The sequence below is a fragment of the Stenella coeruleoalba genome, assembly GCF_951394435.1.
Source record: "Stenella coeruleoalba genome assembly, chromosome: 10".
Lineage (NCBI taxonomy): Eukaryota > Metazoa > Chordata > Mammalia > Artiodactyla > Delphinidae > Stenella > Stenella coeruleoalba.
In genome coordinates, this window is record NC_137156.1 from 21,052,699 (window position 1) to 21,071,613 (window position 18,915).

Consider the following 18,915-nt stretch of genomic DNA (forward strand, 5'->3'; position numbering starts at 1 on the left):
AAGTTTAAGGTCTCTAGAAAGCCTAACTTAATACCTAAAGACTGCCTGTGGAACAAGAATTTGGGAGGAATGAAGCTAGATGAACTTTAGCAGTATTTTGATCACACTGTAGAGTCCATCTCCAGGAAAGGGATATTTCCACGCCTGATCAGTTACTGATGTTAACGAATGTTCCTTGCAGCTGACGGGTACCGGGCAGAAGTTACTCTTCATTATCATCACTATTTTGTTCACCAGTGTATCCCCTCTACCGGGCTGTTGCGGTCTTGCACACACCTGCGAACTTCCCTCGGGGAGGAATCAGAACCAAGACAGAACACCAATATCCAGTGCAAATCAAAAGTAGATTAGTGATAGGCGTTTATTAAGCACAAAAGCACAAACCGATTGGGGCCTCACCAAAAGAAGGGTGAGACCCCGAGTCTTGTACAGGTGTGGTTTTTAAATCCCAGGGTAACAGGATGTTCGTTCTAATTTTGAACTATTGGGTCGGCCATCTGGAACCCAGTGTCTTCCTGTTCACATTATGCTGGGAAGCAAAGCTCAATTTCACAGCAGCCGAGTCAAGCGGTTAGCAATAAAAGCCGTTACAGTACAAACAGTTTTAAACCAAAACATTTCATCATTAATTCCAAGTATTACAATCGAAACTGTACGTTCTGGGACAGCGTGTCCCGTCACAGGGCGTGTGGTTGTCAAGTTACCTTTGTTAAATAAATGTGTTAATAATCTTCACTCTTCAACTGAGCATTTTCTAGATTTTAAGCCCCTACAGTTTACTCACCACAGTTTCACAATTTACCTCACTGCAACATTTTCACAAAGTCCTTATTGTATTAGTTTTCTATTGCTGCCATAATAAATTACCATAAATTTTGTGACCTAAAACAAAATAAATGTACTATCTCACAGCTTTGTAGGTCAGAAGTCCAACATGGGTCTCAGCGGACTAAAATCAAGGTGTCTGCAGGCTGCATTCCTTTCTGGAGGCTCTCGGGAAGAATCTGTTTCCTTGCTCATTCAGACTGTTGGCAGAATTTAGTTTCTTGCAGTTGTAGGACTGAGGCTGTCATTTCCTGCTGGCTGTCAGCTGAGGGCTATTGCCGGTTTCTGGAGGCTGCCACGTTCCTCAGCTCGTGGTCCTCTTCCTCCAGCTTCAAAGCAGTAATGGCAGATTGAATCCCTCTCAGCCTTTGAATCACCCTGTTTCTTCTTCCACTGAATCTCTTTGACTCTCCTGCCTTTTTCCACTTTTAAGAATTTATGTAATTAGATATGTCCAACCAGATAATCCAGGATAATCTTCCTATGAATCCAGGATAATCTCTCTACATTAAGATCCATAACCTTAAGGTCTCTTTTGCCATGTAATGTGTCATAATCACAGGTTGTAAAGACTCTGGTGTGAACTCTTCAGGCTAGCACACGTAGTCACAGCCTCACTCACTCTGGAGGAGGCCTCTGTCCTGTATACACTAAGGGCCTCCACGATTGGAGATTCCCGTGAATCTCAATGAGTGACTCTTTGGAAATTTTATCTGTAGCCCTTCGTTCACTTACTAAACCCAGGTATACATGTCAGAGTGTCCTTTTGCAGAAAAGATAATTCTCACTGTTGATGATGTCTGGTGAACTTTCTACTGAATCCATCTCTTAGTTTGGGTTCCCCAAAAGCTGACTCTGAGTCAAGGACTCGGAGTCACGTTGTCTACTTGAGAACTGATCCCAGAAAACTCAAGTTCGAAAATAAATAAAAAGAGAAAAGCCAACTGAGAGAAAAATTACATAAAGGGTACATTAATCAGTTGGTTATCATGTGGGCAACTGGGCTCCATCCCACCCAAGACTAAGAAACGTGTGAAGCTGTGAGTTATGCTTACGTCATCACACCCCCAACCCCAAACACTACACACACACACACACACACACACACACACACACACACAGACTTCTACACACGGCAGGCCTCTCCTGGTGATTAGCAGCAACGCCAAAATCCTCGGGGAATCTCAAGAATTTTCAATAAAAAAATGAAAAGTATCTCGCTTCTGAAGAAAGAAAAAGGAAAGTTTTTTAAAGGCTCCGTGCAGCTGTGCGTTTTTAAGTCCTAAGCTGTTTCTGTGTATTCTACCCAGTAACTGGTGAGAAAGCAGGTTCAGGGATGCCATTGGCTGGCTGACCCACGGCCTGCTCTAAATCATTCATTGGAGATCTTGTGACTTTGTGGTCCCCGAGTGGACCGGGTCCCAGGGACCGCAGCCCCCAGGCCGCGACTAACAGGAGGTGAAGAAAAGTTCCTTCTCCGCTTTCGGGAAGGTTTGGTCTGGTTGTGCCTGTGCCCATGGGCGGGTTTAGGGGGAAGACGGACAACCGGAAAATCATCATTTGAGCGTCAGAGGAGAAAAGAAAACGCAGAAGTTAATTCTAGAAGGTAAGAAAGGGAGGGGACGCGCTACCGCTCGGGGGTGGGGCGGGGAGTGGGGGGCGGTAGGCGGGAGGAACAGAACCTGATAAGGGGAAAGTCGGGGTCCCGGGTAGGGGATGCTTCCGGGGGCGGGGGTGAGCGGAGGGAGGCTCTCCACCCCTGGCTTGACTTGGTGCCGAGCCAGATTCGCGGCGAGGAGGAAGGGACGGGAGGGAGGATGGGTTTGGAAGAATATCAAGTGACGTCTGAAGAAACTCAACTCTGGCCGGAGAAGTGAGCCGAGGAGGGCGGAAAACTGTAGTCCCGATCGTTGTATTGTTGGCTTATTCCCTGGAATGTTTAATGAAGCCATCTATCGGTAAACACCTGAACCGGGAGAGGAAGGGGGCTGCCCAAGACAGCAGTTGGGGCGCTGATGATAACCAACACGGGTTACAGGAAAGTTTGACCTAGATCAGAACCGTAGTGCCGAGTCTCCCTGGCTGATTCTCCACGTCTCTCTAGGCTTCCCGTCCCTGCCTCTCGTGGGTGCTTATGGAGCGAGCTGCCTCTCTGCATTTCTCCCTGCCAGGCTCCCTTCTCTTCTTCCACCTCCTCAGCTTGTTTGCAGCGGTCTCAGGTAGGGATGCATGCCACTAACTCCTATCAACTTCTCAGAAAGGAAAATCAGCACTTCAGTCTGCAAAGAGGAAGGGTAAAGAAGGGCTGCAGTTGTGTTCGCTCACCTTTTCGTTCTGCACACGGTCTTCGAACGGATCCCAGCGCCCTCCATTTAGCAATCCAGTGAGAGCCACAAAAGGCGAGCTGCATATATAACTTAAAATTCTTAGTAGCTACGTTTAAAAAAGTAAAAAGAAACAGATCAAACAACCTTTCATAATCTATTTTAACTCCACATAACCAAAATATTATTATTTAAACTTTTAATTAATGTAAAATACGAACAGTGAGATACTTAACATTTTTTTCTAAATTTTCAAAATTGTGTGTATTGTACATTTACAGCACACTCCAATTGGGACTAGCTAGTGGCTATCATATTGGACAGCTCAAGGTTATAGTATACTCCAGGCACTGTGCTGGTTTGGGAAATAGAAAAAGATCTGTGTAAGCTCAGGGTCCATGGGGGGTATCAGGGTATGCTTCTCCATGTGTTGTTCAAAAGCATTAGCATCCTCAATAGACACCCCTCCTACCCCTGCTAGGTGTCTGTTACTATCGACCAGCCACATCTCTTGGCCCCCAGAATCCTGAGCCCAGGAAGCCCCTTAGAAAGAACATGTCTGTGCCCTGGCATATCCACTTCTTTTCCCACCTTAGAGAGTTGATGGCTGGTGCCCTTGTCTGACTCTACCGCTTTGTTGAACAGTCCAATTTACTGTCCTGGGACCAGCTGATCCAATTCAGGCCATGGTGGGAGAAGACACCAAGTTACACTGCCACCTGTCACCTGAGAAAAACGCTGAGGGCATGGAGGTGCGGTGGTTCCGGACGCAGTTCTCCCCTGCAGTGTTCGTGTACAAGGGCCATCGAGAGAGGACGGAGGAGCAGATGGAGGAGTACAGGGGAAGAACAACCTTTGTGAGCGAAGCTATCAGCAAAGGGAGCGTGGGGCTGATCATACACAACGTCACAGCCCACGATAACGGCATCTACCGCTGTTATTTCCAAGAAGGCAGATCCTACGACGAGGCCATCATGTACCTGATAGTGGCAGGTACGACCTTCCATTTTGCTCCATTGCTTTTTCACAGCCTGACTCTTAGGGAAAGTTTTTCTCCTCACCTCAGGCCCCCTGCAGACCAGCAGATTTTTGCCTAGAATCCCCTTTAAACAGGGAGGGTGGCTTTCCCCTGCTCAAGGACCCAGTGAGTGGGTTTGCTCTGCTAAACGGTGGGCATCAACTCTTGAGACGCACACACGGAACTCAGCTGTCACCTTGAGTAGGGGCGAATGCTTAATCCCTACAAATTATTCTTATGCCTACTTGTGAGAGATCTCTAAGCATCTTCCTCAGTAACATGTTTTAGAATTAGACATCTTTATTGTGAAGTATTATACAGAAAAACTCGTAGAACATTAATGTATACAGATTACTGAATTATTATGAGCTATAACCCATGTAACCACTACTCATGTCAAGAACTAGAACACTGCCTTCTACTGACCGAGTTAGTTTGCTAGGGCTGCCATAACAAAAGGACCACAGACTGGGTGGCTTAAACAACAGAAATGTATTTTCTCACAGTTCTGGAGGCTGGAAGTCCAAGATCAAGCTGTCAGCAGGTTTGGTTTCTTCTGAGGCCTCTCTCCCTGGCCTGCAGATGGCCACCTTCTCACTGGGTCCTCATGTGGTCTTCTCTCTGTGTCTTCATGTGGCCTTTCCTCTGTGGGTCCACGTTCCTGGTGTCTTTCCCTGTGTGTCCTAATCTCCTCTTCTTATAAGGACACCAGTCAGATTGGATTAGGGCCCACCCTAACAGCCTCATTTTAACTTAATTACCTCTTCAAAGGCCCTCTCTCCAAATACATGCACATTCTAAGGGCCTGGAGGTTAGGGCTTCAACATATGAATTTTGCGGGGGCACAGTTCAGTCCACCACATGCCACTTCTCAAAATCCCCGACTTAAACAGGTTCCTAGGAAGAGACATGCTGTGTAATGAGAAATATACATCCTTAATAGGCACTACACATTAGTTTTCCAAAGTGTTTGTACCAATATACACTCTCGCCAGTCATATATGATGCTCCATACCTTTTTCATTAAGTCCAAAGAGAAGTTTTTCACATGTGATTTCAATCTATTTTTTTCTTTTTCATAAGCTATTTTCCATGCGTGTGAGGATCAAACACCATCCTTGACCCTTTTTACCCCCCTTCCCTACTGTCTTCCTCAGCACCTCTCACCTTCTTACGTATATGCATTTTACGTATTTATCCAGATTATTATGGCTCTTCCACTAGAATGTAGATTTCATAAGGGATTGTTTTCTATTTTTCTCCTGCTATATCCACACCTTTAGAACAGACCCTGGAGCATAACAGGTGCTCAACAAATATTATTGAAGGATTAAATGAATCTGCTCCATAAAGCTGTAAGTGGTCATCACATCGTGCCTGAGCTATCTCTATTCTAAGCCTGAGATCTGCTTTTTTTTAACCTTTTTCCATGAGCCTCTTACCAGTCCATGCTTTTAATCATCTTTGAAGTATGCATTAGTCAGGATTGTCAAGGTTATGCTCTGGTCACAAGCAGCCCTCAAATCTCAGTACGTTAAATCAACAAGGGTCTGTTTCTAACACATGAAATATATCCTTCCTGAGTCTGGTGGGGCTCTACTTCATACAGATCTGCCTGGAGCTTTGTGGTTCACCTGAGCAGAGGGAAAGAGAGCCCGGCAAATTACTCACTGGTTTGTAAAGCTTCTGCCTGGGAGGTGCTACATGTTATTTATACTCACATTTCATTGACCAAAGCAAGTCACACGGTTATGCCTAACTATACAGGAGAGGGAAGTACAAGCCTAACCATGGGCCCAGGTGAACTGAAAATTTTTGTAGACAGCACTAAAAAGTACTCTTTCAGGTTTTTGTTACTAGACATTCTTTTAAAGTGTTAATAGTCCACATCACAATCAAAACCAGCAATTATTCACAACTATGTCTCCAGCATCTAGCAAATTGCCTGGCACCTAGCAGGTACTTAATAAGTAGTTGTAAAATGAAGGAGTGAAAAAGATGAATGGCTGATATCAAAATCAGAGTGGAAAAATTTACCCTTGCGCACCCCTCATTGCAGACATTCATAAATTCATTCCACAAATACTTAACAAGCATCTCATGTTCAAGTCACTGTTTCAGAAACTGAGGATAAATCAGTGAACAAAGTACATGAAGATCCCTACCCTCGTGGAACTCACATTCTGGAGGGTGCTCAGAGAAATAAATGAAATAATTAAACTGGATTTTATATCAGATGGCGATGAGTACTATAGAAAATAATAAAGCAGGGAAGAGATGGAAAGTTCTAGGAGGCAAGGAGGTAAGATAATTAGAAATAGAATGGTCAGGAAAAGCTTCACGGAAAAGATGGCGATCGAACAAAACGAGAATGAAGTGAGGAAGTGAGCCATGCACGTCTAGGGCTACTGAGAGCATCCAGTGTGAAGTCCCATCTAGCACAACACAGGGCGTGTGGGCTCCTGATAGGGGACCATATAGTTTATCACTCAAACTGCACACTTTTGAGAGTGAGAGGAGGCACTGTCAATAATTGCACAGGGACAAGTGGAATCAACAAGGACTGCCCAGGAAACTACAGCATATATGGACATCTCATTTCTTGATAAACATTAAGTTTACCTTCTTTCCCTTTCCTCAAATACTAGTTGTCGTGTGAGTGACTGACATGTAAATTATATATTAAGCCTAGTGGTCCCGCAGAGAAAATGAGTGAGAATTCGGCCAGGCTTCAGGATAGAAGTGGCATTTAAACTGGGATTTCTATAAGTTTATTGGCTTTAAGGTATGACCTCACTTCCGGTGTCAGAGTATTATACTTTAAAAGAAATGTTTGAAGAACGGAAAAGCCTTTAAGACACACATAAATCAATGGCATTTCAGTCCACCAGACCAATGGAGGTTTGTGGACAGTGCGACCTGCCCAGTGGGCCTCAAACGCGACTGGCAGGAGATCCCATCTTCGTTACTCAGAAGGGCAGTTTTGTATCTGATTAATATAGAATATCATGGAAGAAGGGTTTCTCCACCCTTGTGTCCTGACTCTGTTCACAGCAGCACTACAGAGCTGACCACCATGTGTTTGTATGTGGCAGGAATTTTCCATTCTTCCCCTGTAAACAAGACCCTGACCTGCCCCACTCTGAAACGAGTTGGTGTACACCTGTTTGCTTGTTTGCTTACTGTTTTTCAGTTTGGTTAATCGGCTGGCTGGTTCTGTCCTTAAGTCTATTGTCTCCTGCTTGCCCTTATCGAACCCCTCCGGAACATTCTGTAGGATTTCTTTCCATCTGGCCAAGTTCTTTTGAATCTTATCCCACTTCAAAGTTTCTGTGTGAGCCTTTCAATATGCCACTAGTTGTTTTTTATTTTCCATCTTGAAAAGATCAAATTGAGCAAGAAGCAGTAAGGCTTAAGTGACTGCTTTAATTTTGTCTTTGGTATAATTGGTTGGACAGGCTTAACAAAGGAACTCCTTAAAAGAAGTCTGGATGATTGCTGGACACCTGGCTAAAGGGGCAGAAGTCTCCCAGGACCATGCATTTGCAGCTCTCTCCTACCCAGTATTCTCTTTTATTGAGGATTCTCTGAAAGATAGAATAAGTTAGGAAGAGCCTAGATTCTTAGGACTTTTGACGATGATCTGCTGACATTAAGGAGGTGATTTTTTTCTTTTTTTTTTTTTGCGGTATGCGGGCCTCTCACTGTTGTGGCCTCCCTCGCCGCGGAGCACAGGCTCCGGATGTGCAGGCCCAGCGGCCAGGGCTCACGGGCCCAGCCGCTCCGCGGCACGTGGGATCCTCCCGGACCGGGGCACGAACCTGTGTCCCCGGCACTGGCAGGCGGACTCCCAACCACTGCGCCACCAGGGAAGCCCAAGGAGGTGATGTTTTTATCTTAAGGATCCCGGGAGCATCCAGATCTAATAGGGGAATGTTGTCAAGGGACTGTAAGAAAATTACCTAATTGACTGAGCCCAATTGAGTGGAAGGTAAACATCTGTGAACTGGGGTAAGGGTTGGCTTTGCACACTGGCTCTGTCAATTTTCCTAAAAACCAACAGCTGCTTATGATTATCAGATAGCTGTGGCGATGTGAAGTCCTAAACCAGGAGAAGAGGGTCAGTGCCTTGAACTCAAAAAGTTTCTTAAGATTCTGCCAGCCTGGCAGGTTTCTGTCCTTATTGTATTGACCTAGAACTTCAGGAAGCCAGAGCTACTGAGAAGTCCTCTCAGGGCAGAAAGTGAAAGCCTGCTTCTTTCTGGTCACAGTGGATACACCCACCCGGAAGTGAGAAAATTAAAATCTCTAGCTGAATGAATCAATCAACCAGTATCTATTAGGAGGCAGATAAATGCTTGCTCCTGTGATGGGGTCCGTAGGTGGAGCACAAAGAAAAGTACAATGTAATCCTTTCCTCACTTAGAGATCTCACAATTTTTTTGACATGTTGGTTACCTGGTGTTCTCCAACATCAAGGTTTTCTTCCCTCCTTTCCTTCCTTCCTTTCTCCCTTCACAGAATGGAATGTGCGTCATCAGTTTCTCTGGACACCAACCTCTTGCTCTCTCGTGGCTTCCCTTGGCTCTCATCACTAACAGCTGATCTGCTAAGACACTTCGGCTAAGACACCATTACCTCTTTAGCTGGTCTCTCTCCCCAGGCCTGGGTTCTAAGCCCGTTATTGAAATGAAGGGCCACGAGGATGGAGGCCTCCGGCTGGAATGCACATCTGTAGGGTGGTACCCAGAGCCCCATGCCGTGTGGAGGGACCCTTATGGTGAGATCATGCCCCCGCTGGAGGAGGCTTACACTACGAACGAAGACGGCCTCTTCATGGTCACCACGGCTGTGATCATCATGGACGAGTCTGTGAGGAACATGACCTGCTCCGTCAACAACACCCTGCTCAACCAGGAGAAGGAAACTGTGATTTTCATTCCAGGTTAGTTCCCCGCTCTCTGGAGGCTCATCTCATGGAGGTGGGATCCTCAGCAGACAGACCGGAGCCCAGCATGGGGATGGGAGTAGGGGCACGGAGTGGAAGGGTCCTGGGCCCTGAAGAACTAGAGGCTACAGCTGAGCTGAGGCCTCTCCCCTTGTCACAAGAGGAAAATCAAATCACCTCAAAACACAGGAGTAGGAAGCCTCTTCTCTGAGGGTAAATCTGATAGTTTTGTTTTGCTTTGTTTTTCTCTGTTATGGTCCTTATCCTGCAGCAATTTTCAAACATGTAGAACAATCATAAATCTATGGGCAGGTAGTATCTGCTGAAGCCCTTCCTTCCTGCCCAAGAGATTTCCCAAAGGACAGAGCTGGAGAAATTCTCTGTCTGTAGACATTCATAAATTCATTAAATACTGAACAAGCGTCTCATACGTTCAAGACACTGTTCTAGAAACCGAAGGTAAATCAGTGAACAAAATACATGAAGATACCTGCCCTCATGGGGCTCACATTCTAGAAGAGCAGAAGGCAGTAAATGAAATCATGAATTAAAACAAGGAGTGAAATAATTAATTAAACTGTGGATTATATCAGATGGTGATAAGTACCGTAGAAAAAAATTAGTGAGGCGGGGATAGAGAGTGTCAGGGGCATGAGGCAGTTGTAATTGTAAATAGGACGATCGGGGAAAGCTTCACGGAAAAGATGGCAGTTGGGGAAGTGAGGAGTGAGCCATGCAGATGTTTGAGGACTGAGCAAGCCAGGTAGCAGGAACGGCATATGCAAAGGGCTGAGGCAGGAGCATATCTGGCAGTTTCAAGGACCCCCCCAAGACACAGGTATGACTGGAATGGATTGAGGGCAGGGAGAGTTGGAGGAGATGAATTCAGAGAGACAGTAGATCTGGATCATATGAGGCAGTGTAGGCCACACATGGACTTTGGCTGTTAGTCTCAGTGAGGTAGGAAACACTGCAGGGTTTTGAGCAGAGAAACAACATGATCTCACTTAGGCTGCTGTGCTGAGGACAGACCGCAGAGGATATGGACAGAAGCAGGGAGAAGGCATTGCAAAATTCCAGGCAAGAAGGGATGATGGCTTATACCATGTGGTGGCCGTGCTGATTCAGTGTGGCTGGTTAGCTTTTAGTCACCCTGGTCTTACCCATGGTGACTCCAGATGTTACTGCTTTTTTGTCTTCTGGGGCCCCAACCCTGGCAATCACTGTGGGGCGAGCCAGTGCAGAGCCAAAGTCTCTTTCCCTAGCTGGGGTTTCTGAGAGAGAAGCTGACGGAGCAGGGACCTGGTGGGGGCCAGGGGTGCAGGGGAGGTGCTCTTCAGATCTGCGCCCAGAAGGGCTCTAATCCCAGGGCTCCTTTTTCTCACTAAATGGGACTTTGGGGCTCCCTTTTCAGAATCCTTTATTCCCAGCACATCTCCCTGGCTGGTGGCCCTGACTGTCATCCTGCCTTCTCTGCTCCTCATCATCGCTGGAAGCATCTGTATCGTCAAGAAACTCCAAATGGAAAAAAAGCTTCTGTCCATGCAAATAGAGATTGAAAATGAAGAGAAAGAAATTGCACGTAAGGAACTGGGGAAAGAACGTGTGGAAAAAGAGAAAGAACGTCAAATAAAAGGTAAAAGAGTAGGAACACAGTTCACTGTCTTACAAAAGGACACAGCTCGGGCAGCTAAAAGCCTGCGAAAGAGAGAGAGGACGTGAATAAAGGCAGCGGCAAGGGCTTAGAACTCTTCGTGTCCTAGTAATGAATCCCTCAGACCTCGCTTTCTTCCATTCTGCAAATGTTGCATCCATTCACCTGGCTACGTATAGCCCTATATTGTTGGACAAGAGCAAACCCAAATAAGTACTGATAATATCCAGCCACCTGATCATATGTTATTTCTGGTATCTTGACAATTCCCAAGGCAGCCGGGGAGGGGGACAGTGGTCAAATAGAAGACCAGCCATCATCATTTAAGGCAAACTCTATTTCTCTTAGTTCTTCTCTTGAGGACATTCATTTGTTTCTGTTTCTTTTTCAGAGCAACTTCATGAAGAACTGCGTAAGTTGAGCATTTCCTGAACTACTCCCTGCATGATTTGCATTCTGCCCTGCATTATCTCCTGAAGCTCACCTCTCTGCCTGTCCCATTGCAGGATGGAGAAGAAGCCTCTTACATGCGGGTGAGCGCCTCTGACATTCCCTCAGATCCCGAGCTTTCTCCCCACCAGGCAGCGAACAGGACACATTAGAGGAGATGAACAAGGAGACCCAAGGCTGGCTAGCGGGGGCAGGAGCCTGGGGTCGATTCACCAGCAGTATCCTACCCAATGCCGGAGCCTACCTCTGCTGTCAGGGAAGCCCTGCAGCTCTTAACCAACTCTATAGCTTACTTCCCACCATCCTTTCTTTTTTAGAATAATTTCATCCATGATTACCAAAGGTCTACCATACATAATAGATGTCCCGAAAGCTTACCTTTTAGTAGCTGTTGCTCTTTGGATCCTGGCTTAATTTGAAAGAAGACAATACTGGCTTAGCTATTTATAACCTGGGCGGTGGTATAGACTGCACAGTGGAAGAGCCACGTGTGGGAAAAGCAATAAGCTTCCCAGGCCTGGCTGAGGGGTGTACAAATAGGGACCAGAAATGCCTTCCTGCTCCAAGAGAATGCTGATAACCCTGTGTGTAGCCTGCCAGTGGAGAGGACCTGGGCAGGTGGGAGAACACAGGGTCCAATTGCCTGTTCCTAATGAGCACTTTGAGTTTTATGACTTGTCACGTTCTGCTCACAAGCATCAAAGAATGCAGGCTTTACTAGATCCCACAGCACGTGGACCTTTCCTCTTTCGAATTTCAAAATTATCACCATCAGACATAACAACTTGGAGAAAGAAGCAAATCATTTTAACACAGTGATTTTGTGTTCGATGTAGACTGACTAAGTAGTAGTAACTGCAGATGGGAGAGGGCTGCAGAAAGTCGGGGGTCTGAGGCATTTCCTGTATGCAGAGAGGTCATAGCTATAGATGTCACACCGATGTTATTAAGGCAAAACTACCTTTTGCCATACTCACCTCTCAGGCAAGTATGGCAGGTAGACTTTGGGGGACATTATCCTTCTTTTTTACCCTTTGAGGGATACGCTTATTAGTCATTTAAATCAGTTGTCACCTGGTTAAACTGGTAGAACACAGAGGACCAGTGTAGGGACACTTTATCACCCTTATCTGTGTAGGGAAAAATTGGCCTTAATGGCTTAACTGGGGGAGGGGGAGGGGATAGGTCCTCTTTGCTGGTTTAAGCCATGTGGGAAACTTTTTAACTAAAGAGAGTCCCAGAGATCATATATTTTGAATAGAAAAGGGAGCGGATCTAGGAACATTGAGAGAAAGCGGGAGCCATTAATTTCAGCTCATTTGCTGAACTTTCTATATTTCTTAGAGCCCCAGTTCTCCTCGACCTGAGGCAGTGCTCCTGCCACTTAAGAGATAGAAGTGCAGCCTCAGGAATTTTCTGTGAGCTGCCTGGGATCTGGGATCGAGGGGCCTTCACGGAAAAGGCGGTCACATGGGGGAATCTCCCACCAGCTTTCTGGGATCTCTCTGGGGACCAGGAATCTCACAATCTCCTGAGATCCTAGGCCTAAACCTGAGACTTCCTCTGCAGCTGATGTGGTACTGGACCCAGACACCGCTCATCCCGAGCTCTTCCTGTCAGAGGACCGGAGAAGTGTGAGACGGGGTCCCTCCAGGCAGAGCTTGCCTGACAACCCAGAGAGATTTGACTGTCAGCCTTGTGTCCTGGGCCTAGAGAACTACTCCTCAGGGAAACATTACTGGGAGGTGGAGGTCGAAAACGTGATGGTTTGGGCTGTGGGTGTTTGTAGAGACAGTGTTAAGAGGAAAGGGGAAGCCCTACTGGTTCCTCAGAACGGCTTCTGGACCCTGGAGATGTTTGAGAGCAAGTACCGCGTCCTGTCCTCCCCAAAGAAGATTCTCCCCCTGAGAGAGCGCCTTCGCCGAGTGGGCATCTTCCTGGATTATGAAGCTGGAGATGTGTCCTTCTATAACATGAGGGACAGGTCGCACATCTACACGTGTCCCCGTTCGCCCTTCTCTGGGCCCCTGAGGCCCTTCTTCAGGCTGGGGTCTGATGACAGCCCCCTCTTTATCTGTCCAGCGTTTACAGGGGCCCAGGGGGTCACAGTGCCTGCGGGCGGCCTGGTCCTTCACAGGGCAGAGACCCACCGCAGCCTCCAGGACCAATTCCCCGGTCTCAGAGCCAAGTAGAGAGCCCAGGCCACCTCTACTACCACGGCACAGCACCCCCTGGAGGAAAACCACCCTCCTTCCTTCGGTCACGGAAGAAAATCTCCTCCAGAGGTCCCCTGGACACCTCCTCAAGCCCCAGCCCCATCTCTCCCTCATTAGGCCGTTGCTTTAGTAACTCATTTGCACGTAACGATGGGGCAGGGGCCAGTCTCAGGAACACAAGTGCTGCCACATAGCTCCCAACCAAGAAGTGTGAGAATGTGACAGGCAGAAAACCGGTTGCTTTAACATCAGAGTGACACATTCAGCCTGAGACCGGAGTTGACGTCAGATACTGTGGACTGGGGCGAGGATGCACTAGGATGTAAGAGGGGAGCGGGAACCACAAATGGAAGTCAGAGATAGAGGAAGTGAGACCTGAGAGGTGGGCCGAGGCTATGGATGTGGTTAAGCCCCACCATTACAGCTAAGGGGTCCCAGGAGCTGACGGTCCATTTCCCACCCACCCCCAAGATTTCCAGGGCATACAGTAAAGCTCCCCAGGCCTAGATCCATATGAGGAAGGATGAAGGATGAGGATACTTCTGGACGTGGCCTGGCTCAGGTGTCCCTACAATAAACAAGGTGTCAGTACTTAGTTATTGAGAGTGGCCTAAGGTTTAAGGTCCCAGCTGAGCAGGTAAGCATTGGACCAAGTGGATCTCAAGGTTCAGGTTCAGTGGGGAGAGCAGTGCTTTTCTGCTTTTTGGCCTCAGGTTGCCTTTAGACACTTAAAAATTACTGAGGACCCTAAAGAGCTTTTGCTCATTTGGGTTATATATCTATCAATATTTGTGGCATTAGAGATTGGAACTGAGAAATGTTTAAAATGTATTTATTTATTAATTTATATTAAAAATAGCAACAAGCCAATTATAGGTTAACATAAAAAATTTTTCATGAAAAATAACTGTTGTTTCCAATGCAAAATAAAGTTTATTGAGAAGTGTGGTATTCTTTAACGTTTTTGCAAATCTAACGTCTGGCTTCTCGAAGGTGGCTGGATCCTCACATCTGCCTCTGTATTCAGTGCTGGGATATCACAGGTCATGTAGGCTCTAAAAAATGTAACTGTACACTAGTGAGAGAGTGAGAGCAAAAATGAAAAATAATATCTTAGTATCATTATTATGGAATAGTATTAATCTTGTACACTGTTTGCAAGTATTACAGGGACCACCCAGAAATCTGCAAAACATCTTTTGAGAACCAGGATAGAGGATCCTGGAATTGAGTCAGTCATCTAAAATGATGACATAAATGGCAGTATTTTGGACTTCACATAATTCAGCCATCCAATTGTAAAACTTGGCTGAAAACTTTAAAAGGTATTTCAAAAGTTCAAAATTGTTTTACTGCAGTTTCAAATGGAGACATTCTGGAAAAAATCAGGAACATTGAAGTAAGTGATTTGTTGAGATGGAAGACTGGCTTATTAATGTGTATGTGCGTGTGTTGTTTTTATTTTTGGTATTGTTGTTATAATAATATTTGAACAGTTTTAACTAAAAGCACCAGACTGCGAGTCAGGAAACAAGTACTACTAATAACTGCCTATATTAATCTTAGGCAAGTTAGAGCTTTTCGGTGTTTTGGTATTCTGTAAAATAAGGCTTTGAGTGGGTTTGCATATCTTTTATTATAGTTTACAAAACACTTTCACTTATGCAGTAGCCTTGCTTTCTCATAGCAAATATACTGATCCCCATTTCACAATGAAATAGTGAGGTCTAGCAAGTTAAAGCAATCTTTTTGTTTGTTTGTTCAAGGAAAACAGAGTTTTCATTCATACTTTTTTTTTGATAAATCATGCCTCATCCTTAAGGTGCCTTATAAACATAAATTTCAAATGTTTTAAGTATTTATTGAAACTAAGCATGAACCCAATGCTCTGCTAGTCACTGTATAAAATATGTAAATAGTGTAAAACTCGGCTCCTATCCTTTACTGTCTTCCTTCATATCTTTGCTTATTCATTCACTCTCAACAAATTTATCACCTTTAATGTGTAGACAATGTACGGTCTGTTGTGTCACGAAGGAAATAAACAGGGTGATATTATGGAGAGGAATGGGTGGGGGCTGAGGGGGGACCACTTTAGATGGCAAAGTTAAGGAGGGCTTCCTGGAGGAAGTGATGGTTTTTCTGAGACTTGAGGACTAGGAAAGATTCCCGAGCATTGGGAATCTTGTGCATTACGAGCCCCAAAGCAGAAATAAACTAACTAGTTAAAGGAACATAAACCCCTACAGTCAGAGCAAAGATTGAGAATGGGACGGGCAGGAAACGAGTAGAAAGCAGACGATCTGGAGGCTCGCAGCAAAGTGCTGAGAATCAAACAGAGTCTTACTGAAAACCAGAGCTCAAATGAACAGATGTCTGGAGTCACCCGAGAATTATTTTTATTTCCTTTTCCCAGCAGGCAGCAGGATTACCTTTTTTTTTTTTTTTTTTTTTTGGCTGCTCTGCATATCTTGCTGGATCCCCGATCTGGGACTGAACCCAGGCTCCGCCCCGGCAGTGAAAGCACTGAGCCCTAACCGCCGGACCGCCAGGCAATTCCTGGGTTACTCGTTCTTAGCAGCATGAGTAATTTAATTTTCCAGAATTTCCTTTTTCCTGGGTTTGGGGGCTGGGAGTGAAGTGGAGTAGAGTATGGAGAAAAGGGGAACGCCCCCCAGGGACTCTTCCCCTTCTTTGGGTGTCACGGCTCAGGCCTGGCGTAGTGATCCCAGCACCCTCAGTGGCTGAGATCCACGGCATCTGTGATCCCACCTGCCCTCTTGGCTCTGTAACTTAGATCAACCCCAAGAGGAGAGGGAAAAAAAAAGAATTCTGAATCAAGACCTTCCAGTGGAAGTTTTTCAGATTTTGGCATGTTGGATTAAAGAGAGACTTTAATCTTTTACCTAGGATGGGCTGGGAGTTATCGTCAGCGGTTATTACTGGGCAACGGTTAATCTTGTTACCCTTTGATCCCCGTGTGGGAGAGAGTAGGCTGGGCCAAGGAGGGAGATGGGGTGGGGATATTGGAAGTTAGGTCTTCTCGGCATATCCTACCATAATTAGAAGTTTTCCCAACTTCTGGGAAAGTGAAACTTACATATCCCTGGACTCATGAAGAGCTTTCCTTAATCATATATGAAACAGCCTGGCACATTGCTGCCAGGCTGGTTCACAGGATCATTTCATTTTCTCCCCAGCCTCCCCCAAACCAACCCTTTTGTACCACAAGGCACATGTATAATTATCCCAGACCTTTCAATTACGGTTACTAATCAAACTTAGAGGACTTTGGTATCAGAGACAGAAGTAATCTGACACAGATAAGGTACATGTAAAATAATCAGTAAATAAGCTAACATTTATATCCATTTATATCCATTTATATCCATTTATATCCGCAGTTTCTGGTGTGTATGAGTCAACACACCTGCAGCTTATTCTTACATCCATGCAACAATCGCTGGCTGTTGGCCATGAGCCAAGCACTGTCTAGGCACTGAGGAAAATAACAGTGACTAGGACAGGTGACATGCGTGGACTATTGCCAACCCAGGAAGTACACTCACGCTTCGATGGCCACACTTTCTATTGAGCCTTCATTATGTAGGCTTGATTGATTGAATCATTGACCACATAGTGATTGAACTCCATCTCCAGCCCCTCTCTCTTGCTGAGTCAAGCTGACAGCACATAGCCCAAAGCCCCAACCCCGTAATCACATGATTGGACTTTCTGGCTTGGTGATTGCCCATGAGTCATCTCATTAGAGTAAACGATCAGGTACAATCCAGAGAGCTCACCAGGAATGACACAACACTCGGGAAATTCCAAGGGTTTAGGTTATTTCCCAGGAGCTGGACAAAGGCCAGACCTCTTACTACACAGTTTGAGAAAGAATGTCAAGGGCAAAGGACTAGGGTGCGATTGGATCTGGGGTACCACCTGAACAAAAAGGTGAGAGCAGCCAAAGGATGGTAGGAGAAAGAGTGGGCAGACCAGAGAAACAGGGAGAGCCAGATCAGTGGAGACTCGGGGCAGCGAAAGAAGTTTGTGTTTTCTTTTAAATATAATGGGAAGCCACTGTATGATTTTAAACAAGGAAGAAACATAATGATTTCCGGCAATTCCCTGGTGGTCCAGTGGTTAGAACTCTGCGCTTTCACTGCCGAGGGAGCGGGTTCAATTCCTGGTTGTGCCGCAGCCAAAAACAAGAAAACAAAACAAAACAAAAAAACACCTAATGATTTCCTTCTAAGAGAGAGAGGAGACAGACAACAGAAGCAGAGGATAGAGATAGAAAGATTTGAAGATGCTATGCCACTAGACTTGAAGTTGGAGAAATGGGTAGCCTCTAGAAGCTGGTATTGGGCACGCTCCTCCAAAAAGTCTGAGAAAACTGCAGGAGAAAGGCTTCCCGCTCTCGCCTTTTTTCCCTGAAAGCAGGAAATAAATCTCGCATATGAAAGGTACCCTCCCTGTACCAGGAGGAAGGGAGATATCCTTATCACCAGAGAGAAGGCTATATAAACAAACCTTGCTACTTCTTCACCATTTACTACCCCTAGCCCAAGCCCCTTTGCCATGTCAATTTTTCACAAATTTATTGTTTCTTTGCCTAAAATGTATTAAAGCTTCCTGCTCTGGTCATTTCTTCAGGTCTTCATCCTCTTGTGAGGGCTCTCATGTACATGTAAAAATTCAATAAAATGTGGATGCTTTTCTCCTGTTCATCTGTCTTTATCAGTTTAATTTTCACACCCAGCCAAAGACCCTCAGAGGGTGGTTTTTTTATTTTTTATTAAAAAAATTTTTTGTTGAAGTATAGTTGCTGTACAATATTATATAAGTTACAGGTGTACAATATAGTGATTCACAACTTTTGAAGGTTATACTCCATTTATAGTTATTATAAAACATTGGCTATATCCCTCATGTTGTACAATATATCCTTGTAGTTCATTTTATACCTAACAGCATACCCCAACCTCTATATTGCTCCTCTCCCCTAGAAGGTTGTTTTTTAATATGATAGCAATTCAGTAATTCAATCTTTCACACCGTTGTTCAAGATCATATTAAGATGTAACCAAATTTCTATGTCCTCCTCAAAGCCTTCTCTTAGTATTTCCATCCACAGGACTCCTCCCATCTGTAGACATGTGCTGGGATGCCATACCCTCTGAGATGACTTCCACTCAAAAGTCATCCTAGTTTAGAAATTTAGAAATATGATTCTAGATTTTTCGAAGTTGGAAGGGACTCTAAAGTTATAAAGCCCCAAATACCTTTAGATCTGAAGGAAAAGGCAGCCTCTGACTGAGGAAGAAAGAAACAAGCCTGGCAGTGGCTCCAGCGTTCTCCACTTAAACATTTCACCATTCTGTGATTGTGATGGAGTGAGACAAAAACAAATCCACTCTGCAGTCATGTCAGAGCACAGACCAAAAAACAAGAACACCGTGCAAGCTACAAAAATG

The 18,915-nt window shown here is 45.3% G+C and overlaps 1 protein-coding gene across 4 annotated transcripts; it reads left to right on the forward strand.

Annotated features, from left to right (window-relative positions):
* The first annotated feature begins 2,213 nt into the window (after positions 1-2,213).
* On the forward strand, positions 2,214-17,670 carry LOC307193447 (butyrophilin subfamily 2 member A2-like). Of its 4 annotated transcripts, none has more exons than XM_079935382.1 (8): positions 2,214-2,431; positions 2,930-3,044; positions 3,795-4,142; positions 8,831-9,112; positions 10,530-10,751; positions 11,161-11,181; positions 11,276-11,302; positions 12,789-17,670. In XM_079935382.1, exons 2-8 carry the CDS (start codon positions 2,960-2,962, stop codon positions 13,409-13,411), a joined length of 1,608 nt encoding a protein of 535 aa, XP_079791508.1. In that variant the 5' UTR covers positions 2,214-2,431; positions 2,930-2,959; the 3' UTR covers positions 13,412-17,670. The 4 variants fall into 4 exon arrangements, with proteins under 4 accessions (XP_079791508.1, XP_079791510.1, XP_079791511.1 ...); XM_079935384.1 differs by having other exon boundaries at positions 10,530-10,697; XM_079935383.1 differs by lacking the exon at positions 2,214-2,431 and adding an exon at positions 2,612-2,783.
* The last annotated feature ends 1,245 nt before the right edge of the window (positions 17,671-18,915 follow it).

Bases quoted from the DNA above. Each gene is read 5' to 3' on its own strand.
- LOC307193447 (XM_079935382.1), top strand. From the start codon at position 2,960: ATGGAGCGAGCTGCCTCTCTGCATTTCTCCCTGCCAGGCTCCCTTCTC. The intron at 9,113-10,529 runs GTTAGTTCCCCG...CTCCCTTTTCAG, and splicing joins AACTGTGATTTTCATTCCAG to AATCCTTTATTCCCAGCACA. The intron at 11,182-11,275 runs GTAAGTTGAGCA...GTCCCATTGCAG, and splicing joins GCAACTTCATGAAGAACTGC to GATGGAGAAGAAGCCTCTTA.